The 27,578-nt window shown below is 48.6% G+C and overlaps 3 protein-coding genes across 3 annotated transcripts in view; 2 read left to right on the top strand and 1 right to left on the bottom strand.

Annotated features, from left to right (window-relative positions):
• Nucleotides 1-27,578, top strand: part of FAF2 (Fas associated factor family member 2) — a 475,675-nt gene that overhangs the window by 26,064 nt on the left and 422,033 nt on the right. The window lies entirely within an intron of this gene.
• KIAA1191 (KIAA1191 ortholog) overlaps nucleotides 1-27,578 on the bottom strand; it is a 508,491-nt gene that overhangs the window by 162,462 nt on the left and 318,451 nt on the right. The window lies entirely within an intron of this gene.
• HRH2 (histamine receptor H2) lies at nucleotides 147-20,628 on the top strand. The gene is made up of 2 exons (XM_049775732.1): nucleotides 147-1,278; nucleotides 18,061-20,628. Exons 1-2 carry the CDS (start codon nucleotides 212-214, stop codon nucleotides 18,245-18,247), a joined length of 1,254 nt encoding a protein of 417 aa, XP_049631689.1. The 5' UTR covers nucleotides 147-211; the 3' UTR covers nucleotides 18,248-20,628.

The following is a 27,578-nucleotide window of genomic DNA, read 5'->3' as shown; positions in this document are numbered from 1 at the left end:
CGGGGCCACCTCTCTTCTCCTCATGCCTCTGCACACTCCGCATCTCCTAAGAACCCGGCTTGAAAGATCAGCCCTGTACCCCCTGCCCCCGATTTTGTGGGGAGCTCTTTGGCACCACCCGGGGGGCTGTGGTGGCCATCACTGCTCCCTCCACTGAGGGTGGGTGGGGTGGGCCGGCCGGGTGCTGCCCAGGACGAGGTGGACACACGCCATGAACACCAATAACACGACCCAGGGCCGCGCAGAGCTGAACCCCTGGAAGAGCATCCCCGTGGGAGTGGTCCTCATCCTGCTCATCTTCATCACAGTGGCGGGCAACGTGGTGGTGTGCCTGGCCGTGGGCTTGAACCGGCGGCTGCGGAGCCTCACCAATTGCTTCATCGTGTCTCTGGCTGTCACCGACCTGCTGCTGGGCCTCCTCGTTCTGCCCTTCTCGGCCCTCTACCAACTCACCTGGAGCTGGGATCTGGGCCCGGTCTTCTGCAACATCTACACCAGCCTGGACGTGATGCTGTGCACGGCCTCCATCCTCAACCTCTTCATGATCAGCCTGGACCGTTACTGCGCCATCACCGACCCCCTGCGCTATCCGGTGCGTGTGACACCGGCCCGCGTGGCCGCCGCGCTGGTCTTCATCTGGGCCATCTCCATCACACTGTCCTTCCTGTCCATCCACCTGGGCTGGAACCGGAGCAACAGCACTGGTCCCTGGGACAGCAACACCTGCCGGGTGGAGGTGAACCTGGTGTACGGACTGGTGGACGGGCTGGTGACCTTCTACCTGCCCTTGCTTATCATGTGCATCTTCTACTACCGCATCTTCAAGATCGCCCGTGAGCAGTCGAGGCGCATCCAGCACTCAGGCTCCTGGAGGGCCGTGACCGTGCGGGAGCACAAGGCCACCGTCACGCTGGCCGCTGTCATGGGGGCCTTCGTGGTCTGCTGGTTCCCCTACTTCTCCGTCTTCCTGTACCGAGGGGTGGTGGATGACGGCATCAACCAGGTGGTGGAGGCCGTGGTCCTCTGGCTGGGCTATGCCAACTCGGCTCTCAATCCCATCCTCTACGGGGCCCTCAACCGAGACTTCCGCACCGCCTACCAGCAGCTCTTCCACTGCCACCTGGCCAGCCACCAGGCCCACGAGGCCTCCCTCAGGTCCACCAGCTCGCAGCTGGGCCGGACGGAGAGCCGGGAGCACGACCGCTGGGAGGAGAAGCCGCTGAGCCTACAAGTGCGAAGCGAGGCCCATACGACTCCCCCACTGGGCACCACCAACAGGTAAGTAGCCCCTTATATAAGCACGGGGAGACATGCAAGCGGGGGACACGGGGAACAGGGGCAGGTATAGGTAGGGGCCACGGTGGGGGCACAGCAGGAGAGGAGTGGGGATGGGGACTGAGAAATTTTCACAGATCTTTGGCAAACTTCACACAAGGTCTCCTTCTGCAGGGCAGGAGAGAGAGTCCAGTAGGGAAGGAGTTGGCCTTGCTCAGGGGCCAGCCCTGGTTTGATTCCCGGCACCCCTTAAGATCTCCCAAGCAGGGGCCGGAGCAATGGCGCAGCAGTAGGGCATTTGCCTTGCACTCGGCTGACCCAGGACAGACCACGGTTTGGTTCGATCCCCCTGTGTTCCATATGGTCCTCCAAGCCAGGAGCGATTTCTGAGTGCAGAGCCAGGATTAACCCCTGAGTGTCACCGGGTGTGGCCCAAAATCCAAAAAAAAAAAAAAAAAAAAATCTCCCAAGCACCTCCAGTAGTGATCCCTGAGCACAGAGCTGAAAGGAATCCCTGAACACTGGTGGGTGTGGTTTAATCATTCCTCCACCCATAGGTTTGAGATCATTGGATGTTTTAGAGGTGTTGGGGGCATAAGAAGGTGGGCCTCTTTGTTTGGGGGCCAAATGTGACAATACTCAGGGGTTTCTCCTAGCCCTGCATTAGAGAATCATTCCTGGCAGTGCTTCAGGGGTCATATGGGATGCCAGGTCAGTCACAAGCAAGGCAAGCACCCTCCCCACTGCACTACCTCCCCAGCCCCATTAAACTCTTTTATTTTTTGCTTTGTTTTATTTTTGTTTTGGGGCCACAATCCATGGCACTCAGGGGTTACTCCTGGTTCTCACACAGAAATCTCTCCTGGCAGGCTGAGAAGAATATGGGGACCTAACCTGGGTCAGCCATGTGCAAGGTAAATGCCCTCCCCACTGTGCTATCGTTCTGGTCCCGTTACTCTTTTCTATCTGCTCAATGTCTGCTCTCCTAGACTGGACAATAGCCAGAAGCAGGACTGATCTGTCTTACCCCAAAGGCCCAGAATTGTAACCAGCACAGAAGGAACCAGTACAACAGAGTGGGTGGCTGAATAAATAAGTGAATAGATGAAGGAATGAATATACGAATAACTGAGAAATGGATGAGTAAATGAGTAATGGATAAGCAAAGAAATCAAGGAGTGGCAAGTGAGTCATTGAACAAAGAGGTCCCCCAAAGCCCTGAGAAAGAAAATGAGGACCAGAGCAATAATGCAGCAGGCAAGGAGGCTGTTAGGTTCAATTCCAGGCATCACATATGGTTTCCCAAGCACCACCAGGAGTGATTCCTGAGTGCAGACCCCGTAGTAACCCCTGAGCATCACTGGGTGTGGCCCAAAACAACAAACAAAACAAAAAGTAAATGATACCAGAATTATAAGTGCAACGGGTAATGTACTTGCCTGGCACATGGTTGATCAGCGTTCCTTGTCCAACATCCCTTGGGATCCCCCAAACCTTGCCAAGAGTGATCTCTGAGCAATGCTGGGTGTGGTCCTAAACACACATCCATACAAAAAGCAAATTAGGCAACACCTCCCTCACTTTCCAAGCACCAAGGGAGAGAGCTGGAAGGATCCAGTGGTGGGATGAGGAAATTTCCAGTTCTCCTTTTGGACTTGAATTTCTCGTACTGGAACTTAAACCCTGGGTCTTCTTCCAATCAAGAGGTCAGGCGAGGGCCAGAGTCTCTGTGGGGTGCATTACAACTCACTAGAATCTCTGAGTCATGAACTACGATCTTCGGTACAAGCCCCCACAGTCACTGGGTTCTTCCCACCCTGCCTCCCAAAGAAGAAGCAGGGCTTAAGCAATTGCAGGGCAGAGAATGTGCTTGCCTTGCATGCAGCTGAGCCAGGTTCAATCCCCCATATCCTATAGAATCCCAAGAACCTGGGAGCCTGCCAGGAGTGATTTCTGAGTGCAGAACCAGGAGTAATCAATCCCTGAGCACTGCTGGGTGTGGTCCCCAAACAAAACAAAATAAAAAAAAATATTACTCTCCTGAACCCTGAGAGAAATAATTCTTGAGTGCAGAGCCAGGAGAAAGCCCCCAAGTACTTCTGGGTGTGCCCCCAAAACAAAAAATAAAATTTAAAAATTTAAAAAGGGGAAGAGGCTGTACCCACATGGTATGGAAAAGAAATGGGAAGCAATCATGCTCCCCATAACTCAGGGACCTGGGGGGACCTTTGTGTCCTTACTTGGCCAGTAGTTGGGGCTCAGGGGTTGGGTGGGTTGTGGGGGGAAAAGCACAGACTTATTTTTTTTCTCCAAGTCAGGGACTTGTCAGCCAGAACATAATCCCAGTAGGTTCACTTACATCTTTTGGGATGTTGACATTATCTCGCTTTGGCGCACATGGATTTCCAGCTTTGTCTGGGATGGGGCACCCTAGCAGCTCTCTGGGGACCCAGGGAAATTGTGGTAACCCTGTATTCCTCCACTTCCAGCTGTCTTTCTCCTGGCCCCCTTCCACCTCCTTCCCTTTGCTGCATCAATTGGCATGATTGGGGGAGGTTACACACTTCAGCTGTTGGGTGCCCACACACTCCAATGGGGCATCAGGGGGTAGCAGACAGCAGAACTGCCAGGACTATGTTCAGTGCATGTGGGAGGCACCATGGATCAGACTTACAGCTTCATGCTTACAAGGCATCTGTTTAGAGTAACTAAGGGTTTAGAACTATTACTTAGGCTCTCTCCCCATTCCGGATCCCCAGAATCCATCCATACTTTGCAGAGGTGTTCAGAGCAGCAAACAGGCATCCAACAGTTACCTCACTAGGTGGTCACCCCACAAGGCTGCTGGTGGTGTTATCACCCCAGGGAGGGAGTCAAAAAGCCCTTCCAGCACTCCTGGCTGGCCAAAGCTGCAAGGTCTCAATTCTTGAACTCAGGACCAGGATCAGCTGACTTGGCAGAAATGTCTAAGAGTTCCCAGGGATATGGATTGGCAGCACAAAGAAGGGGCTCTGACCTGAACCCACCTTCATAGCCATCCTTTCCCTCTCTCTTTCATGTGGTCTCTTCTCCTTTCTTCTCTCTCCTCTCTGTCTCTCTCTTATTTTTAGTGTTTGAGTCACACCTGGTGATGCTCAGGGCTTAGTCCTTGGTCTGCACTCAAGAATCACTCCTGGTGGGCTCAGGCGATCATATGGGATGCCAGGATCAAATCCAGGTCGGCCACATGCAAGGCAAGTGCCCTCCCTGCTGTATTATCTCTCTGCCCCTTCCTTTCTTTTTTCACTGGGTTTACTCCTGCCTCTGTGCTCAGGGAATTACTCCTGGAAGAGTTTGGGGATCTGGTGTCATGCTGGAGATAGAACTCCAGTTGCATTCAAGGCCAGTGCTTTAACCCCTGTATTAACTCGCTTGACCCCTGGCCTGATCTTTGTTGTTTGGTTTGGGGCCACAGTCAGCAGTGCTCAGAGTTTACTCCTGGCTCTAGGCTCAGGGACCATTCTGGCAAGGATTGGGGAATCCCATGAAGTGTCAGGTATTGAACCCAGGACAGTCATGTGCAAGGCAAGAGCCCTATTTACTCTACTATCTTTCTGTTTAGTGCAGACCAGTTCTGACTGTTCCAGAACCCCCCCCCCCAATCTCTTATATTGAGTTGGTGTTGTTTGCACTTCCTTCAAATGTGACCAAGCACTCCCATCACCCAGTCCACAGTTTTCAAATGCATTTTCTCCCCTAGGCATCCCCAAGGACCTAGGACCCAGAAAGCCACATTCTCTTCTCCTCAATTCACTTTCTGCCTTGGGTGCCCATTTTTCCACTTGCCAACAGGTTTTCTAAGTTGGTCCCAAAATTATACTGCTCTGCTTCCTGTCTCTCTCTCTCTCTTGGGGGTAGTGTGTTTGTTTTGGGGCCATACCTGGCAGGTCTTGGGGTCTCCCAAGAAATGCTCTGGAGAGTCTGGAGTAACTTCTGAAGAAACTTAGCTAACCATGCCAAACTGGTGATGGGGAGTAGTGACTGTTGAGTGGCATTGTTCAGCCTAAAATGTACTGAGGGGCAATGGGATGATACCAGACAGATGGGGGTTATGCGGTGCTGGGGATCAAATCTAGCATTTCTGACCCATGTCCAGATATAAGGTGGGTTTAATGTCACAGGAATAAAGTGACTCCGAGCACTCAGCTTCCTTCAGAGTTTATTTATAGACACTGCATTTGGAACTCACATTCATCTGTTAGGGAAAATTTTTTTTAAATCTCCCACAATCAGGTCCCAGCCCAGTTCTGCCCCCATGTCAACCAGTGTCCTACGGGCTGAGGTTGGCATGGACTCTCATTTTGGGGGAGGTGGGAGGGCAGCAACAAAGCAGTGGGGGCCCATTTCCATATGAGTGCTCTGTGATTCACCCTCTGGCCTTCAGTTTGCTTCCCTGTCAAAGAGATAGAGGAGGCTAGGGATGGAACAATGGGAAAGCATTACAATTTCTCCAATCTGAAGCAATGTTTTGAAGGCAAAACAGACAAAAAGAAAGATATAAAACAACCCCCCTCAGGCAATAGATAAAAGAAAGACAAAAGGCACCTGAGAATTGTTGGGGTAAGCCTTGTAGACAGCCAACATGAGTTCAATCCCTTCCCATAGTTTCCCAAAGTCTTGCCAGCAGTGATCCCTAAATACCAGGCTAGGAGTAAGACCTGAGCTCTGCCACTTGTGGCCCAAATGTCCTTCCCTCTACAAAGACAACAGGTTGAATGCCTGGCTGGGAGGAAGGGGGAGAAGGATGCACCCTGGCTTGTAAAGTGCCAGCTCAGAGCAGATGCTGAGGAATCACTGTTGCCTTTTCTTTTATTTATTTTGCTGGTTCATTTGGGGACCTCACCCAGATGCTCTCAGGAATGACTCCTGACTTGGTTCTCACTTGGGATCACACTGTGTCAGGGATAAAATCCTGACTCTACTGTTTTCTATCAGGAGGAAGAGGGGAATAGAGGGATTCCAAAGTAGTGCTTAGAGAGGGTCTAGGTTTTTCCTTCCTGGAACTTACCAGCCTTGCTCTGTGTACCAGATTCAGTTCTGGGAACCCATTGATAAAATGCTGTTTGGATGACTGACTGCAGTGCTAGGGATCAAACTCAGGGCCTTAATCTCAAAAAATATGCCCTTTGAGCTCTTTCCCCAGTTCTTCATTCTTTTCCCTTTTCATAGACGTGGGTGGGGAGCCACTCAAGTGATGCTCAGGGGATTTGAGGGCCTTCCTGGCCAACCAGGCTTGTGGTTCAGTGCTGGAAACAAATGATGAGATGCTGGAGATAAGCTAGGCCACCCCGGTAGTGCTCAAGAGCCTCCAAGTCAACTAACAGTTCTCAGATGTCCTTTGTCTTTCTTTTTACCGTTGCCTGAGGGGTTTTGTTTTGTTTTTTTTATGTTTTTGTCATTTGTTTTGCCTTTAAAACATTGCTACTGGTTAGAGAAATAGTGCAGTGCATAAGGCATTTGCCTTGCATGCAGCAGACCTGGGTTTGATACCTGGCAGATCATATGGTCCCCCGAGACTGCCATGAATAAATCTTGAGTGCAGAGCTAGGAGTAGGCCATGAGAACCACAGGATGTGGCCCCCAAACAAAAACAAAAATTGTTTCTAGGGGACCTGAGCAATAGTACAACTGGTAGGGTGTTTGCCTTGCATGCAGTTCAATCCCCAGATCCTCATAGGGTCCTTGAGAGACCAAAAGTGATTCCTAAAATTACGGAACCAAGAGTCAGCTCTGAGCACATTCAGGGGTGACCCAAAACCAAAAAGAAAAAAACGTGCTTCTCTTTTCCCCTCCCTCTTGCTTTCCTTTGCCTCCTTTCTTTCAACATCTACAGCCTCTCCTTCTACTCACTCCCGTTCCCTCCCCACCCCTTTGGTGACCCCAGCTCTGTGCTTCATGCCCAGTAGTTTATTTTTGTTCTGTTCTCTGTGGTTTCTGCCTTTCTTCTTTGGGCTCTGCTTGCTTTTGCAACACGCCTCCTCGGGGCCCAAGGTGCCCGCCCACCCCACACCCCCTCATACAGGGAACAGCTATGGGCTGGAATGATAGTGCATTGGGTAGGGCTTTTGCCTTGCACATAGCTGACCCAGGCTCAATCCCCAGCGTTCCGTATAGTCCCCTGAGCATCACCTGGGGTGATCCACTGAGTGCAGAACCAGGAGTAAGCCCTGTATATAACCAGGTGTGCACCCAAGCAAAAAAAGAAAAAAATAAGGTGATAGTGGCTATAGAAAGCATGGATGGCTCCCACAGATCCTGCCTGCATGTTCCAGTTCCAGGCTGGCCTGTGTTCCAGGCCTGGAGGGACAGGCCTCAGAGCCAGTGGGGGAGGTGAGCAGAATCTGCAACCAAGTGCCAGTTGGATGCCAACTGAGGGAGAAAGGAGAGTGAAGCTAGAGGAGCGACATCCCAGCACCCAGCAAGAAAAGACCACTGGCCGTCCATCTCCAGATCAACCTGAAACTCCAGGGAAGAGGGTCTGGGAGGGCCTCAGTCGTACAGAAGCTGGAGCACGCCCCCTGCTGGTCAGATGTAGTGTAACACCCTAGGAGGGAGAAGAAGTTGTCATTGCTTGAGCTTGCTCCTGAGGACATAGTGGAGGGAGGCAGGGATGAGTGGGGAGAGAGAAATATTTTTAGAACAGAAGAGAAAAAGGGCAACTTCAAACACGGCTAGATCTGAATGGGCCAGTGTCTCAGGAATGTCTTTCTTGGGCACAGAGGGTAAGGCACTTGCCTTGTACACAGCGAACCCAGATTCTATTCCTGGTATCCCCTGAATACCAGGAGTAGTACCTAAGTGCAGAGCCAGGAGTGAACCCTAAGCATCGCCAGATGTGACCCAAAACAAAAGCAAATAAGCAAATGTTTCGTGGTGTGTGTGTGTGTGTGTGTGTGTGTGTGTGTGTGTGTGTGCACCCAGTGATATTCAAGGCTTACTCCTAGCTCTACACCCAGCTTTGTGCTCTGGGTCACTCTAGGAGGTGATGCTGGAGGATGGTAAAAGGACTGTCTGGCGTTGGGGATCAAGCCGTGGTTGGCCGCATGAAAAGCGGGTACCTTAACTCTCTAGCCTGGTAGCCTGGCAGGCGTGCCTTACTGAAACTTGCAGTCCCCATGCTGACTTCATCCCCAGAGCTCCCCTCCTGTTCCCCCATGATGCCAGCAACAGCTCCAGGCGCACCTCCCACGGTCTTAGCATGGTGGAGAATGTCCTTTTCCTGCCATTCAGACAGAAACCTCCAGGCTTCTGTCTCATGGGCTGTGCTGGGCTCTGCATGCATCCACCTTTGGAACCAATTCTCACCCAGCACGACCTGCAGCCAGAAAAGAAATCAGAGCTGTGGGGGCAGAGGGGTTCTGGGGAGGAAGCTCAAAGGGCCATTGAGATCCACAGCATCTGATTCTCCCTCCCCCAGCCACACTGGGTCTGAACTCCTAACCATCGAATCATCAGTTGTGTGTCTCCAGGAGCCCTGCTGGGGGGCAGTATATTAATAAAGGGAATTCAGGGGCTTGAGCTAGTAGTACTGCAGATAGGGCACTTGCTTTGCATGCAGCTGACCCCAGTTCAATCCCCAGCATCACATATGCCCCCCCCCAGCTAACATGGTCCGTAAGCATAGAGCCAGGAGTAAGCCCTGAGCACCACTGGATGTGCCCCTGACAAAAAAAATTTAGAGTGAATCTGCTTCATTCATCAGTGCTCCCTTCTCCATCATCCCCCACCCCTGCCTGCTACCTTGACAGGCACATTACAGAATTCAGTGGTTGCATCTTATGTTTTCAGTGTTGTTGAGTCTGTGCTTTGGATATATATATATATATATATATATATATATATATATATATATATATATATATATATATATACATATATATATACACATACACACACATATATATATATATATATATATACACACACACACACCACCCTCCCACAATGTCAGTATAATAGAAGCCCTGACCCCTGTGCCCCTATTACTTCCCTCTCTCATCTTCTCTCTTTCTGCCTTGATTTCTTTCCTCTGTTGAGAAACAGTCTTACTGGAGCATCTTCAGGCTCCCAGGTGGGGGGCCTTCCACAGAAATCCCATTTTTCAAGAAGGTGAGAAGGGGCCAGAGCAATAGTATAGCAGTGAGCTGTGCACACTGCTTTGCATGCAGCCAACCCAACTTTGATCCGCTTATTCCCATATGGTTCTCTGAGCCCCACCAGAAGTAATTTATCAGTGCAGAGCCAAGAGTAACCCCTGATCACTGCTGGGTGTGGCCCCAAAACCAAACAAGGAAGAAAAGCAACCTAGAGGCTGGGGAACTGACTCAAAGGGTTGAAGCTCAGGGCTGTAGTGATAACAGCTGGTAGTATACGCCCCAGGCTCCAAAACAAGGATCTGGGTCCTCATGGGTCTGGAAGCAAATATTGACACAAGAAATAATCCACACAGTGAAAATTTAGAAGAAGGGGTTCAGGAAATTCAGCACTGAAGCAAGAAATCCAGAAGGCACACAAGCCTTCTGTCCCTAAGAAGGAAGGCAGCTTAGTGGAGGAAGCCTGAAGAATGAGCCCCTACCTTCCTCAGAGCCCTGCTTTTATTGACAAGAACCAGGCCACACCCTAGGATGGGAGAAGAATACCAAATAGGGAATAATTCAATAATCCCATCACCAGATCATACACTGGGGTCAAATATGAATATTGATTAGGGTGGGACCAGTAATCCAACATCTCCCCCTAATTGACTTTATAGAAAAACAAAATGATCCACGTGCCATGGTTTTAAAACTAGGGCAGAAGCCCCTAAAGATAAAGGCTGGCAATATTTTGCATAAGAGTAGCAAAAGTTGGGAAAACATAAAGAAAAAACCTTTAGCCTAAAAACAAGATATTCCTACCCAGGAAGCATCCTACCTTAAGATCATCTATAGGCTCCAGGCACTCTAATTTATCTAACCCAGGGGTCTCAAACTCAATTTACCTGGGGGCCGCAGGAGGCAAAGTCGGGGTAAGCAAAAGTCAGTAGCGCAAAGTCAGTAGTAAGCCTTGAACATTGGGGGGTGTGACCCAAACCACTAAAACAAAACAAAACAAAAAAAGATTTCTCTAGGGCAGGGCCACAATGGCCCGCGGGCCATGAGTTTGAGACCCCTGAAACCCCATAGTCTTTCTTCAAGATCCCAGGGAAGATTCTCCTCAAACGGTTTTCACTGTCAGGTTAACATGTTAGCCCATCCTGGGACAAGTAAGTGCCAAGACAGTTCCATTCATTCCTAGATGATCTCCAATTTTACTAGGCTAACCTGGCTTTATGGTTTCCCTGTACTGTCAATGTTACCTAGGCTTGGCCAATGTAAAGATTTGAAGGTCAAATCAAAATGATGAGCCAGAAGGTGACCTTGGGCCTCTCATCCTCTGTAGGAGTATCCTGTTAGAAGGGGGTCTGTCCCATCCCTCTTCGGGGTTGGGAAAGACTCCCATCTCCAGAAATATTCTAGATATTGAGAGGAGAGACCAGGCTGTGCATCTACCAGTGCAGATCCAGGATCTGTACTGGTAGAAGGTCAGTTCCTGGTGTAGGTGCAGAGAACCGTGCTGGACCCAAGATTCAGAGGTAAATGGTTGATATCCAAGTGAATAAAGCCTAAGTCAGTCTCCAAGGCAAATGTTCAGGATTAGAAGGCCTTTGTAGTAAGAAATTATTGAGTCCTTATCCCTAATGGATAATAACTCCTCTTAGTTTCTAATATTTTCCGATTTTAATGCACCTATGCAAAAGGAACCATGCCATACAATACTATTTGGGCCTAAAGGGAAAATAATAAACCAGCAATTCCTATCCTGGTTCTATCAAAAGCACAAAGACTTCAAGGGTACTATTTCTACTCTAGTCTAAGAATTTCTACTAGCAAATATAAGTAAAAAGGGAAAGCATAGAGGCCAGAGAGATAGCACAGCAGTAGGGTGTTTGCCTTGCATGCAGAAGGACAGTGGTTCAAATCCCGGTATCCCATATGGTACCCCAAGCCTGTTGGGGGTGGTTTCTGAGCATAGAGTCAGGTGTAGCCACTGAGAGCTGCCGGTTGTGACCCAAAAACAAAAGCAAAAAAAAAAAAAAAAAGGGAAAGCATAATACATCATAGAGCATATACATGTTAAATAGATACACTTAAGAAGTGTTCAAAGAGGATATATATCCCTAAGTCATTTGAGGTAGTCTGAGGTGAGGATAAATTCCAGATCACAATTTCAGTCGGCAATAAAGTCCTGTGGAGTCTGAATAATGGCTTGCAGCAGTCACAGATCAGGAAATGTCCTAGATACAAGGATCTCTCAACAGCCAAAACCAGTTGTGAGCAACAGTCTTTGGTGAAATGAAGTGGTAAAAAGTGACCACTGAGTACATATCAGGCACAGCAGTGTGCCTGCCTACCTTCTTTAAGGATGACTCGAAGTTCAATGACTCGAGTGACTCTGACAGCAGCAGTAGCCAGAGTGAGATAACACAGAGCAGGAGACCTTCATGCAGGATGAGTCACTGAAGAGGACCATGAGCAGTTCACACGCCAATGGTGCTGCCCGAGCCCCGCTTGCCATGCAGTAGGCTGTCTGCAGCAAGTCCAACTGGGCTGATTTATATAGATCCTACCAACTTATACCAGAGTGGTACCATAATTGTGACCACTGCATTAGTGGTGGCATCATCTTCCCAGGAAAAAGAAATGGGCACATACAAGAGAGAAGAGCTAAAGACAATATAAATAGACATTGTGTATATTATGGACAAATATTAAACATAGAAGTGGCCACCACACATACACTCACACAAAGACAGACCAAAGTATCAATCCATAAGAAAAATTGACCCAGGGTCAATGGGTCAAAGCGTTTCAAAATAAAAAGCCGGCATGTCAGGTGAAAAAGTTTTCTACTTCCTTGGAGTAATCGACATCGATGGAGGGGAACTTTTCTGATAAAAGGCTTCATGCATAGAATATTCTTAAAACAATCATAATATTTAAGATTAAAATACTAAGTGATATGGTGATGAGCACTGTAAAAAGAGTTATGGCATTCAGATGCCTTATCCAAGGATCTCTGTGGAGAGGGACACTGGAAGATATAGGCAGGTAAAACCAAATAGAAAATAAATTATTTAAAATATAAGCACTGTATTAGGAGTCCAACATAAAATATCACTGTAATGTGAAACTAGGGTATCCAAACTATATCTTCATGGATCACTGTTAACAGAAGCAGTCCTTCCTTGACTAGCGCTTGCAAGGTAGACACCTTACCTCTAGCACCACCTCTCCAGCCCCGGCATTGCAGGATCTTCTGAGCACTTTTGGAAGTGGTGACTAAGCATGGAAGGAAGGGAGGGAGGGAGAAACGAACGGAGGGAGGGAGGGAGGGAGGGAGGGAGGGAGGGAGGGAGGGAGGGAGGAAGGAAGGAAGGAAGGAAGGAAGGAAGGAAGGAAGGAAGGAAGGAAGGAAGGAAGGAAGGAAGGAAGGGAGGGAGGGAGGGAGGGAGGGAGGGAGGGAGGGAGGGAAGGAGGGAGGAAGGAAGGAAGGAAGGAAGGAAGGAAGGAAGGAAGGAAGGAAGGAAGGAAGGAAGGAAGGAAGGAAGGAAGGGAGGGAGGGAAGGAGGGAGGGAGGAGGGAGGGAGGGAGGGAGGGAGGAAGGGAGGGAGGGAGGGAGGGAGGAAGGAAGGAAGGAAGGAAGGAAGGAAGGAAGGAAGGAAGGAAGGAAGGAAGGAAGGAAGGAAGGAAGGAAGGAAGGAAGGAAGGAAGGAAGGAAGAGAAATACTAGTAAAACCTGGTTTTGAAAAGGAGTTCTAAGTAATTACCAAGAGATGAATCCCTTCAGTCCTGAACAAACTCCATTACAAGAGAAAGGGAGAAAAATTGATGCCTGGAAGATGGCTCAGAGGGCTGAATGAGTACAAGCTTGACATGCAGGATCTTGGGTTCCACTCCCAGCATCACACGGTCCCCCAGCATGACCAGGAATGGCCCCAAAGCCACAATGTTAGGGTCTGTGGTGTGGCTCAAATGTAGGAGCCAATGCTGAGACATGGATTCAAACTTCAGCACCACAAAAATAAAGTAAAATAAAAGACAATGGGACCATAGCAATAGTACATTAGGTTCAGTGACCAATAGTCCATATGGTCGACGGAGCACCACCAGGAGTGATCTCTGAGCCAAAATGGGAGTAACCTCGACAATCACCACCAGGAGTGGCCCAAAAAACAAATCAATTAAAAATAATAAAAGACAACAACCAAAAAGATAGCTAAGAAAAAAATACCATTTTAACAGCAACATAAATAGTTGCTGTAAGAGGTCAGGTGCTAGGAAAGTTCTGTTCCTCAAATTAATAGGGGGGCCAAACTGGTATCTTTGGGGGGACATACCCAGCAATGCTCAGGGGATTATTCCTGGCTCTGTACTCAGGAAGTAATTTTAGCAGTTCTCAGGCCCCCATATGAGATGCCAAGGATTCAACCCAGATCAACCCAGTGCTAGACAAGTGTCCTCACTACTGTACCATCACTCTATATTCCTTTTCACTATACTTTCAACCATATGTCTGATTTTTTGGTGGGGTGATGTTTGGGCCACAGTCTGTGTTGCTCAGGGGCTGACCCTGGCTCTATGCTCAGAGCCCACCATGGTGGACTTGGGGGACCTTGGGGGAAATCAAAGCAGGGGATGCTGCATGCAAGCTCCTGTCTTATCTGTCAAGCTCTTGTAGCTGACTTTTGCTTCTTTTCTTAGGGACCACATCAAGCAGTACTCCAGGTTAACTCTTGACTCTGTGCTCAGGGATCACTCCTTCTGGGGATCAGGAATGCCAGAAATTGAATTGATGTTGGCCACATGCAAGGCACGAGCCTATCCAGCCTCACACATATGACTTTTATATACTTTTTGAAAATAGGATGCAGTTCTACAGCAAGTTGACATGGAAGCAAGAGCTTAATCTGAGCAGAGTGGACAAGAGAGATTCATTCTCTGACCTCCCTCCCTTGCTCCCTCCTTCCTTCATTCCTGTGCTCAGGAACTACTTCCAGCTCTGTTCCCAGTGGTCCTTCCTGGTGGTGTTCAGGGAACCAGTATGGGGTGCCTAGGATGGAACCCGGGTCTTACAAGGCAAGAGCTTTCCCAACTATACAATCTCTTTCACACTACATTCTTCCATTCTTCTCTCTCTCTCTCTCTCTCTCTCTCTCTCTCTCTCTCTCTCTCTCTCTCTCTCTCTCTCTCTCTCTCTCTCTCTCTCTCTCTCTCTCTCTCTCTTTCTCGACTACTACCCATTCACCCATTCAGTGCTTAGGAGTGGCTCCTAAAGTGATCAGGGAACTAAGTGATGACCAGAGATCTGGTGTGTCTTTACCCCATCCCATCTCTCTGGGGCCCCCTTCCAAAACAATTATTTTCTGGTTTGGAAGTTCTGTAAAAGAAGGTGGAGAGTTATTTCCTAGGCCAGAGCTAGCTTTTCCTGCATTCTTTCACGAAATTCTGTGCAATCACTTTATCATTCTAGTCTGGAATGTGCACCCAAGGGCAAGCTACCTGCTTGCTTGGGCAAATATGTACACTGAAAGCCAGAGCAGGCGAGTCTCTCAAATATGAGCTTGACCTTAAGTTCCCAAGGCGGTACCAGTGTTCTGGGGAGAGAGGCCAAAGGTGCAGGGAGCACCTCTAGCCTATGGGGCAAACAGATCCAACCAGGCATGCAAAAGAGCTGGGGTGTGTTGGGGGCTGGGTCCTTACCCCGAAGTCGGGCATTTGACACCACAGCTAGCAGCTCCCTGATCTCCTTGCCCCAATCACGTTTCCCTGGAAACTGGGGATGCAGCAAGCAGGATTCCTAGGTTCCATTGGCAAGTGGTAACAGTGTCTCAGAGACTCAAAGGGAGCCTTTAGGGTAGTGGGGGGAGATCTTAGGACCACACCTGGAAACCCATTGGACAGGGAAGTGGACCAGTCAGTTCAAATACGGAAGCAGAGTCCCAGGGCTAGGCCAGGTACCCACTGGGCAAGGAAATGAGCGAATCCACCCAAACACGGAGGTTGCAAACCAACAGCTCAAGAGCAAGAACTCAAGTCAGCTCCAGACTTGCTCTGGACCTGCAAGACTCCTCTTCACCCGCATGCTCCCCAAAGCTTTTGGGGACATGGAAAGGAACTTCACTTCTCCTGTGTTGAGACCAAGCATGCATCACTTGCCGCTTCTCTTTCTGCGTCCAGGCAACACTTGAATTTCTTTTGGGGGTTTCTTTTGCTTTGGAAAACCCCCACTCAGGAACGCTCAGGGATGGATCCCACTCAGGAAAGCACGTGCCGTGCAGAGGATGGAACCTGGACCTCTCCCATGCAAAACATGTGTTCAGTCCTTTTCTCTACCAACTTGCTCCTTTCTCTAAAATGCAATTATGGAAGAACTTTTATCCTCCCGAAAGGTCAAAGCACTATCTAGTTTGAGAAAGCCTATCACAGGACCAAAGCAATAGTATAGTGAGCAATATGCTTGCCTTGCATACAGATAAGCTGGGTTAAACCCCTGCACCCCAGAGGGTCCCTGGAGCCTTAGAGTGATCACTGAGCACAGAGCCAGGAGAAATCACTAAGCAACTCCAGTGTGGCCAAACACAAAAATAAAATATTAGCAAATGGAAATGGAACAGTAGTAACAGGTTTAGACAGAGTAAAGAGGGGCTGGAGCAATAGCAGAGTGAATAGGGTATCTGCTTTGAATGTTGCTGACCCAGGTTTGATCCAGAGCATCCTATATGGTCTCTTGAGCCTTCCAGGAATAATTTCTGAGCACAGAGCAAGGAGTAAACCCTGAGTGCTGCTAGATGTGGTCCAAAAAGCCAAAAGAAAAAAAGAGAAAAAGAGTAAAGACACAGCTATTGAACTGGAGAGATAGTACAGTGGATAGGGACTTGCCTTGCAGGCAGCCCAACATCTACAACCTGGGTTTGATCCCCAGCATCCCATGTGGTCCCCCAAACCCCTCCAGGAGTGACCTCTGAACGCAGAGTTGTGCTTCATAAGCCCAGAGCACCACCAGGTGTGGCCCAGAAACCAAGGAAAAGCAAAAGAAAAACTTACCATTCTCTTCAGCACAGAATGAAGACAGAATGAGGTCGTGTCATTTGACTAGCTCCTCTTGCCTGGGAGAACTGAGGAACCTGCCCCCCCTCCCCGTTCTTTGCTCTAAAGAAACAAGAAGTCAGGGATGAGCATCTCTGGAGCTAGACTACATCTTTCCCTTGGACTTCCCAAGGCTTGACATAGGAAAAAGATGGAAAAAAATGAAGGAAAAAGGTGCACAGATATCTGCATCTTAGCTGACAATGGGGGACAAAACCACACATGTCCAAAAGACAAGTAGATTCTCTTTGAAAGCTTCAGTGAAATGTCCTATGCACAACTGTCCTGTCCAGATCTGGGCTAGCTTCTGGGCATTGCCATCTCCTCCCTCCATATCAACTCAAGACCCACATGGTGACCCTGCTAAACTGATCACTCACACACAGGAGTCGGAAAGCCATCTCATCGCTGCTTATTCTCCTAAAGAAAGAAGAGATGGGTTTCTGCATAGACCTTAACACCTAAATTTTGTGCCTGTGTGTCCCAACCACTCCTCATACTCATGTATAGCAAGGTCTACTGGAGCAGTTCAAGATGGTTTGATTAAAATACAAAAGGAGAGATAGCGTGGAGGTAGGGCATTTGCCTTGTATGCAGAAGGATGGGGGGGGGGTTTCAAATCCCAGCATCTCACATGGTCCCCGAGCCTGCCAGGAATTCTGAGCATATAGCCAGGAGTAACCCCTGAGCGCTGCCGGGTGTGACCCAAAAAACAAACGAAAAATCCAAAAAAGAGAGAGCTGGAGTAATAGTACAGTGGGTAGGTCATTTGCCTTTCAAGCAACCAACCTGGGTTTGATCCCCAGCACCTCATGTGGTTCCCTGAACCTGCCAAGAGTGATCCCTGAGTGCAGAGCTGAGAGTAAGCCCTGAGCGCTGCTGGGTGTGATGTGTCCCCTTAACTCCAAATGAGGTAGACGGATATTTTTGTTGTTTGGGGGCGCCTGGCAGTGCTCAGGGCTTACTCTTGGCTTTGTGCTCAGGGATCACTCTTGGTGGTGCCTGAAAGACCATATAAGGTGCCTGGAATAGAACCCAGATTGACCACATGCAAGGCAAGTACTTTACCCACTGTATTATCACTCTGACCCCAGGGTGGTGTATTTTATTATTGTTGGTTCTTTTGTTTGGGGGCCACATTTGGTGGTGCCTAGGGCTTACTTCTGGCTCTGTGCTCAAGAATTATTCCTGGAGAACTTGGCAGACCATATGGTTTGCCAGGGATCAATAGGTCAGCAGTGTGCAAAGCAAATGCCTTGCCTGTTGCACTATGGCTTTAGCCATAGTGAGAGGAAGAGGTAGTTTTATTAAGTTTCATTTGAGGTGCAGAAGGTTAAGTCAGTTCACCAGACTCACAGCATGACACTGTTCCCTCCCTTAACCCCCCCCACCATATCCACCTCACCTGAAAGACTGGAAATTATGTCTTCCTGGTGACTTGAGGGAAAGCATCCTGATGTCCTATTCCCTTTCATGGCCTCTCTGGCTCAGGAGAAAAGGCAGGCTCAGAGGTTGCAGCCTTGCCTAGTGGCCCACCTCCATGATCCCTTAGTTCTGACCTGTCCCTGCTTTTCTTTAGGAAGCCAGCACTGACCTGTCCCAGCAACCTTCTGAGCTGCTGCAAAAGCCTGTGGGGGCTCAGGTTCCTCTGGAGACACCAGAGAAGCCCCCCAGAGGAGCAGTCAGGAGAACCACTGAGTGAGGAATCACTGAAGACCCCACCCCAGGCAGGGGGGCGGACACTGCTGCCTTCTGAGGCTGTCTAGATCTGTCCCACAACACAGAAGATCTTGTTACCCAAAACTGAGATGGGACTTCAAAAGCCTCCTGGACATCAGATGAAGCAACTGGCTCTGTTCAGAGGGGCTCATGTCGGCGCTGGCAGAGACTAGAATAGAGTCAGAAGGACCCTCGAAGCCCAGCAGAGAATGCAACTTCCACACCGCTGCAACCCCTCTTCCTCCACAGGGTGCACAAGTGAGGGAGAGAAGGATGTCAGACTCCAGGGAGCATCTGTTGGCTGGGCCAGGGAGTTCACCTGCTGAATGCACAGCCTCACCCTGGTGTGTGGGGCAGGATGGGGGGGGGGATCTAAAGAAGCTAAATAGCATCTGCAGAGCATGAAGCTGAAGCTCAGAAGAGGAGACAGTAAACAAGGATTGGAGCTGAGGGTGTGAGTGGATGGGTTAACTAATGGGCAGATGAGTGGAAGGGTGGATGGATGAGTTAGTGAGTAGATGAGGAATAAATTAGTGCAGATGAGTGGATGGATGAATGAGTGCATGAATTAATGGGGACATGGGTGTATGAGGGATGGGTGCATGTTGGTGTAGAGATCTGTGTATTGGTGGATGGACAGATGGAATGATGGAAAGATTACTGAATTAATGGATAGATGGATGAGTAGATGAATAAGTAGTGAATGGGTAGCTGAAGGGATGAGTATGGATGGCTTGGTGAATGAGTGAATGGATGAATGGACAGATGGGCAAGTTAATGAATTAATGGATGTTTGAGTGGATGGATGGGTGGAGAAGTGAATGAATTACTGGGTGGATTAACAAGTGAACAGATGGATAAGCAGATGAGTGGATGGACAGATGGTCAGAAGGGTAAATGGGAAATCAGATCTCAAGCCCACGCTCTTGACATGACACTACACTGCCTCTCAGGAGAGAGCTCAAGACCCCTTGACTCAGTCTCCTCTCCTGCTCCCTGGAGCCTGCACTGGGCATGGTGTGGGGTTTCCCTCCAACGCTGCAGTTCTGATCTTCTCCGGTGCTTATTGTCAACATGAAGATGAACTGTGGAGGCGCCAGGGAGGCAGAGGTGGAAGATGGGGAAGTTGAGCCCACAGCGCCCTCTGCTGAATCCACGACCTGAGCAGCCCATGAACTTGGCACCTTGTGATCACCACGGAGATGTCCTTCACTCCCCACCCCGTTTGGAAGAGGGTGGGCACCCCAGAGATGAAGGTGTTGTGCACCCCCTTATCACCACTGGAACCCCTCCTGGAACCCACTCTGCCCTTGGGAACCAAGGCCTGTCCACCCCCAGAGTCTCTTAATCCTTCTTCCTGCTCTTGGGGTACCTCCAGGGATGCCCCATGGCCCATTCTCCCCTCCCAGCGCAGACATGGAATTTTCCTTTCTTTGCAGCCTTCTCTCCTCCACACCCCTCATCTATGAGGAGACCAGGCACCTCCTTTCCTCCAAGACAGCCACATCCACACCGTCTCCGTGGTCTTTATGGCTTCTGTGTGATGGATTAATCCACACCTGTGCTCTGACCTTTTGTCCTGCTCGTTGCCTTCTGCCCTTCCTCCAGGAGCCCACAGGGATGACCCAGTCATGCCATCCACTCCATCCACGGTGCTCCCCTTGTCCTTACATGGGGACAACTGAGGCAGATTCCTGGCAGCACTCAAACTCCACTGCCCACATCCATCCACCCATTCTACCACCCCACACACATAGCTGAGGGGACTGCTGCAGGGAGAAACAGGGTGTGCAAAATGCACAGCCAGTCTATGAACACAGGAGAACACGTCTTCCAGGGATGCCCTGAGACCTCAATCTGAGATACCTCATCTTTAGGGTCTCTGACCTCAGGGCTGCCCCACACCCTAAAGAAAAGGCAAAGTGGTTGTATTTCATATCAATCTTATGATAACCCAACTCTTGTTTGCCCCTCTGGCCACGCCATGTGAGGTTAGGGGGTCCTGCTAGTTTTTGTAAGTTCTGGTGAGTCCTCCAAGAAGAGTATTTGGCATCTGGCTGGCATTTGAAGTAGTTTATGTGCTGACACACTGGAAGGAATGATTACCTTTATTCCCAAAGCCTCCCAGCTGCCTCTGATCTCCGGGGGAGTTTTACCAGGGGTCTAAACAGGGGAATTTCAGAGGCATGGCCACATCTTGGAGGGGTAAGGTGCGGATGGCTGATTGCAGACCCACCCCCAACTCAGCCAGGGACTCTCCCACTCCCACTGCCCATACACTCACCTGATCTGTCTCTGAACCACTCCTTCAGCCTCTGTTGCCTATGGAAGTGGGGTGCACAACAACCCAGGGAGAGGCCGCTGCACTGGGCTCCCCATCCATGTTCTGTGTCCCCTTCATCACTCTTCCAATAAAGCTACCAACACAGATGTTGTCTGGCAGCTTCTTCCTTCTTGAACTTTCTGGGGGAAGAAGAAATGCTTAACGAACTTCATTCTATGGTGTCTTGATTTAGAAACTGAGGTAAAAACTGGGGGTGGGGGTGGTGAGGAGCCTGGAAACAGCTTTATAAAGTCACAAAGTCATGGGACTAAAGCTGGAGTGCCAAGACTCTGGCAACAGCAGGGAGAACATTTGCCTTTACATGACCTGGGTTTGATCTCCAGCACCCCCGAGCTCCACCAGGACTAATTCCTGAGTATAGAACCAGAAATGACTCCTGAGCACTTCTAGATGTGGCCCCTAAAACCTGCAACAACTAAAAACAGCCAGGGCCAGCCAGAACAATAGTATAGCACATAAGGCACTTTTTTGCACAAGGCCAACCCTGATATGATCTCCAACATCCTCTAAGATATCCCAAACAGTCAGGAGTATTCTGTGAGTGAAGAACTAGAAGGGAGCCCTGAGAACTGCCGGGTGTGGTCCCCCAAACTAAGCATTAAGGAAGAAGTCCTGAGGAAATAATATTTCTCTTTGCAATGCTGTTATTAGGAACTGGGAATGTAACTCAAGGGCTGGAGTACAAGATTCGCACATGAGCAACTGAGGTTCAAGAGTGCCAGCCCCACAACACTCCCTCAGTGCAGCACAGTGGGGGATTATAGAATAAAAATATAAAGCATAAAGTCCATGTGTTGGGTGAGGCCACCCCAGGCATGAAGCCACCAGCCCCTTCAGCTGGCAGGTCTGATGAAGCAGGGTATAGATGGAGAAATAATTCACAAGCAGTTAGTCAACGTTTCATCGAAGTCAGCTTGCTTTTATTTCATGGCCTTTCTCTGCCATATGTTTCTCCTCACATGTATTTCTCTGCTAAACTTTCTGCTGCCCCCTCTCTCTCTGCTTTATGCTGCTGCTTCTTTCATGTGTCTCTTTTCCCTCCCACCCCAAGCCAGCACCTTTTATTCTTTATTTAAAATAGTCCACCCCATCCCAGGTGTCATCTGGTCTGATCATCCAGGAGGAATTAACATTTCAAAAGAAAGTTTAGGTAAAAGTCGTTGGGAGAAGAGTTACCTTACAGGGGATGACCACCAAACAGAAATAAAGTGAAAAATAAACCATATTTGTGAGGCAGAAAGGAGTCTCAGTGGTATAGTATTTGTCTTGCATGCATCAGGTTCTGGGTTTAATCCTCTCCATATGCCTCCCACCACCTCCACCAGCCCCCAACTAACCAAACAAGAGGTCAGAGTGATATATATCACTCTGTCAGAGTATAGTATCACTTGCCTTGCACATGGCCAACCCAGGTTCAATCCCCAACAACCTTAGAGAGTCTCCCAAACTGTGCCAGGAGTAATCCCTGAGCACAGAGCCAGGAGTATGCCCTGAGCACTGCCAGGTGTGGCCCCAAAGCACAAAAAAAGAATCAAACAAAACCAAAATATCAAAATCCCCCTCTTGGAGGAGGGATGGGCTACACAGAAAGGTGGAGCTGGGGAGAAAGCTCTGTGACCAGGGGTGCATGTGACTTCATACCTCAGTACACACACACACACACACACACACACACACACACACACACCACTGCAGGGGATGATTCTGAGATTCCTCAACTTCTGGGAGTCCCAGCAGCAGTGCACCCTCAGGCTTAGGCATAGAATCGTCCAGTCCAGTTGGTTGGCTGAATATCGCTGGGAGTGATCCAGGACCCTGAGTATACTGATGCAGGAGTGCAACGAGTGAGCCTCTGTGTTCCTCAGTATTTTCAACCATCACCACAACTGCATCACTGCTAAGATGCAGGCTCCCCCTCAAAAAGGGGGGGCTCCAGTTGGCTTCCTCCCACTACCAAGATGAAGTGGTGGACCTCTCCCTCTGTCCCTCTGAAAATGTCCCCAGAAAGAAAGAGTTTTGTCCTAGTCAAAGGCAGACAGACCGTCTTTGTTCCTGGAAGAACAAGTTTTCTTTGAAATGGAAAATCTGTTCTGAAATGCAAACGAGTGGCAGCAAGCAGGCTGTGGGGGAAGCGTTTTTTTAAAAGCTTCCAGACAAGGCTTTGGGGAAATGAAGGGAGGGAGCTGGCCAGAGTCACAGTCAACAGCAGTCAAGGTCATGGACAGGATGTGGGCAAGGTCACCGAGGGTTTCCAGGTCAGCAGAGGGAAGAGGTGATGGGGAGGCAGGGGCATGGATTTCTACCTGTAGGCAGGAGAAGAGACCATTGAGTCATGCCCCCTTACACACACACACACACACACACACACACACACACACACACACACACACACACTGGCTTTTAATATAAATCAAGGGAGAAAAAGCATATTTTCAGAGGGAGAGCAAGAAAGCTGTTGAGAGCCACAGGCTGAGGGGGAGGTGAAGTGATTCTATTATGTTCCTGGAAAAAGGTGGCAGAAAGCTTGTGTCCTCCCCACTCCCACAGCCCCAGTCACTGCTGAGGGCCTGTGAGCACTTGGTAAGCCACCAGTCCTTGGCAGTGAAAAGTCTGAATAGTTCCCAATTTCTCAGATCCCATGCCAAGACTGAGTAAATATTGGGGAAGGTTTCACTCCTGAGACAGGATTCTAATCAATGGGGAAGGAAGCTAAGGAGGTGGAGAGAGAGTTAAGAACTCCAAGGACAGACTGAGATTGAATCAGGTTCTGATATAAGTAGGGGGAAGGTGCACCCAGAGAGGCTCAGGACTTATTCCTGCCTGGGATCAAGAACACTCCGGTGGGCTCTGGCGTACAGTGTTTTGGGGATTAAACTAGAAAACTAGAGACATCAATGCTTATACAGTCTAGTCAGTTAAGCAAGCTCATGAATATTCATAAATTTGAAGGGCAAACATGTGCAGTGAGGGTGAGCTTACTTTGCTTGTCAGAAAACGGGGAGGGGGGGGGGCAGAGAGATAGCATGGAGATAGGGCGTTTGCCTTGCATGCAGAAGGACGGTGGTTCAAATCCCAGCATCCCATATAGTCCCCTGAGCCTGCCAGGAGCGATTTCTGAGTATAGAACCAGGAGTAACCCCTGAGCGCCGCTGGGTGTGACCCAAAAACAAAAACAAACAAAAAAAAAGAAAACAAGGGGGGACCCTCATGAGATGTTTTAGAAGGGTGATGGGGGCAGATGGGCTTGACTGTGTGACACTGTCCTGCTATAGGCCTGGGGCCTTCATCAGCGTGAAAGTTTTGTTCAGGTTCTGTTTTGGCATGGTCAGAGCTAAGAAAATACTATGGGCAGCTCCTCCCAGGGAAAGGGGTCCCCTCCTCACTACAACTCCAGTATCTGGCCTGTCTGTGTTAGCTTCTCCACACCCCTGAAAGTTATTCTTGGTTATTTTGGGGTTTCGGAGAAATTAGCAAGGGCAAGGTTACCAAAAAAAGTGACTCTTGTTTTTAGGGATCATAAAGGTGTTCTGCTGTACTCAAGAATCACTCCTGGTAGTGTTTGGGGGACCTTATGGGATGCCAGGGATCACACTCAGGTTTGCAGAGCAAATGTTCTTCCCACTGTTCTTCCCACTTCCCACAGAGGGCTCTTGCCCTCTGAAGAGAGTATTTTCAAAGGACCTGGAGATACCGAAATCCAGTCACCTCTTGTAATTGAGGCCACATTGGCTTACTATGCTGAGGGGTGTTGCATTCAACCCTTTGGATGGGCTTGGATGGAGGGGACGCATGGAGGTCCCTTTCTCTGCTGTCCCAGGCCACGTAGCTGCACCTCCTTCTCTAGCTGGTGGGTCAGCAACTTCAGGTAGAGGCAAGGAAATCATTCAGACAGGTTCCAGAAAATATCAGCTTTATTTGCCCTGGCCAACATGTGTGGCCTATATCATAACTATTTACGCTGGTTTCCTATTCAGCCCTACATTGTACCTTCTTCCTCAGCCATCTCTCTATCTTGCTTTCTCCTCCATCCTCCATCCAGGCAAAAATTCTCTCTTGCCCTTCCGGTCAAAACCTTATCTAACCTTCCCAAGACCCCGAAATGGGAGGATCTTGCAGGTAAAGTTACACATAGTATCCAGGGTGGAGTCACAGAGGGGTACATGGCTTCACTCAATCTGTGTCACCCCACACTTCGTTCCCCCTCTCTGCCTGCCCAACTCACCCTTTTCCCCTCCCACCTCACTCTCTGTTGGCAGAGACCATAGGTTGTCTGCATTCTGTTAGTTTCTTTGCTTTGTTTCTCTCTATTCCACATCCAAGTGAAATCAAGAAGTGTTTGTCCTTTGCCATCTGACTTATTTCTCTCAACACAGTCCACTTGAGGTCTGGGCATGCTGTCAAAGTCACTGCAAAAATAAGACATATTTTTTAAAAAACATAGTTGTGCATTATTCCATTGTGTGCATGGAGATGGAAAGGGGATGATGTATGATGGGTGAGTGGAGATTGATGATGGAAGGATAATGATGTGGGGTAGATGAACAGATGAATAGATAGATGAATAAATAGGTCATGGATGAATGGATGCATGGGTAGATGGCCAGTGATGATGGATAGATGAATAAATAAATAGTAATAGATAGATAGGTGACAGATGATAAATGAACAGGTGAATAGGGAAATGGAGAGATGAAGGGTGGGTAAATACATAAATAATGGATGTATAATCTATAATGGATAGTAGATGGGATATGGATAGATGAATGGATGGGATACAAAGATTAGCCATAGAATATGATAATGGGTGTATTTGTGGAAAGATGATAGACAAATGGATGGATTAATGAACAAATGTATAGATAATGTATGGATGAACAGATGGACAGATGATGTATAGGTAGAGAGATGATGAATGGTTCAGATGGATGGAGAGGTGGAAGTTGGACAGAGGATGTGCGATTATGTGTGGAGGGATGGATAGGTAGACTGGTGATGGATGGATGAATGGCTTGATGGATATGTAGATTCTGGATAATGTGTAAACTTATGGATAATGTGTAGATAGGGGTTGTATGTGTGGAGTGGGATATATGGAAGGATAAAAGGATGGTTTGGAGGACAGGTAGCTAGATTATAAGAAGGAAGAGAAATGAAGATGATAGATTTTTTGGTTTGAGGTTGCTGGTGTGTGGATGAGTATGTATATACATGTATACACATGTGCTTATCACACCTAAAGAGATCCTGCAGAAGGAATATGTGTGTAGCCAAGAAGCTTTTTAGCATGATAGGGTTCATCCAAACTCCTAATCCCCCACCTCTGTCTATTCTCCCCATCTGAGGCCTGTGGATCCATCCCAGGTTATCTCAGCTCTTCCAGGTCTTGGCTTAGAGAACCTCAGTGCTTTTGTGAGCAATGAGCTCAGCTGTGAGATGAACTGACTGGGATACCAACACTGAGGAAACCTCCTCAGCCTTCAAGCTGAGATGAATTTGGGGTTACTCTGGCACACCATGACACCTAGTGATGAGGGGATCAAGCCAATTCCGAGTGTACCCCAAGTTCTTCCAGTCTAGGCAAACAGGAAAACATGAGTGACAGAACAGGGGGCTGCACAGAAAGTCCCCAGAGTATATTTCGGGGCTATGCCCTGTGGTACTCAGTACTTACTCCTGGGTCTATTTTCAGGGATCACTCCTGGCAGGAATTGAACCTGGGTTGCCTGCATGCAAGACAAGCACCTTACCCACTGTGCTATCGCTTTCGCACCAAGTGCCCTGATCTGAGAAGGCAGGAGCCAAGGTGTGGGATCAAACCAACCTTGTTCAGTTCTTAAGGCATTGAGGAGAGGGGAGATAATATAGCCCCAAATTCATCATAGCAGATAAGGCCTTGCATGAGGCTGCTCTGGGGTTGACAGTTCTGAGCATAAGATAAGTTTACACAGAGACTAAAAAGTGGAGAGTGATTCTTTCTGTCTGAAGCCACAGCAGCCTGCAGCCACACCTGTCATCCTCCAACAGAAATGGCCTAGCTCCAACGTGAACCTCAGCAAACTGCCAAGCCAACAAATTGTTCCAAATCTATCGAACCTAAACACCTCCAAATTTCTTAGCAGTGTCAGTCCAGTAAAATCACAGTAAATCTGATCAGAATGTTGCAGAGAAGACCACCAAGTTCAGTGAGCCTAAATAGTAGCACAGAAGACTCAACTAACACCAACTACAGTCCAGTAAAATCAGTAGACAATTCACCACTAAAAGAACAAATATTACAAATATTAAAAATATTATGAAGTAGGGTTGGAGAGATAGCATGGAGGTAGGGCATTTACCTTGCATGCAGAAGGACAGTGGTTCAAATCCCGGCATCCCAAATGGTCCCCCGAACCTGCCAGGGATGATTTCTGAGCATAGAGCCAGGAGTAACCCTGAGACCTGCCAGGTCTCAAAACCAAAAAAATATATATTATGAAGCATTATAAATATTACAAATTGACCCTTTTTGATCTAAGCTTTGATCATTCCATTTGCCTTTGTGTTGTAGCAAACAAAAGGGGTCTGAAAGGGGACAGGCTGGAGTGGTGGGTGGGAAACTTGGAACACCGGTGGAGGTAAAGACACTGGTGGTGGGATGAACAACTTGGTAAATCATGGTATTATAATTTTTTATTTTGTTTTGATTTTAGGCCACATTTGGTGGTGCTCAGGGGTTACTCCTGGCTCTGCACTCAGAAATCACTGCTAGCAGTCTCAGGGGACCATATGGGATGCAGGAGATCAAATCCAAGTCAGCCACGTGCAAGGAAAATGCCCTACTCACAGTGCTATTGCTTCAGACCATAATTTTAAAAATGTTTTTAATAACTAAAATGTAGAAATAATCTGAGGCAGAGTGGGGCAGGAGAAATATCAGTAGGGTTTCAAAATGGGTTTGAAACAGGTTTGATCCGAGGGGAGGTGGGTTCAAGAAGACCCCCTTTGTTCCTGAAGCCATGTAAATAGATTCCCCAAAAGATGCCCAGTCCAAGTCG

The sequence above is a fragment of the Suncus etruscus genome, chromosome 6 (assembly GCF_024139225.1).
Source record: "Suncus etruscus isolate mSunEtr1 chromosome 6, mSunEtr1.pri.cur, whole genome shotgun sequence".
In the NCBI taxonomy this organism is placed as follows: domain Eukaryota; kingdom Metazoa; phylum Chordata; class Mammalia; order Eulipotyphla; family Soricidae; genus Suncus; species Suncus etruscus.
This window is presented reverse-complemented; position numbering and strand designations above follow the sequence as displayed.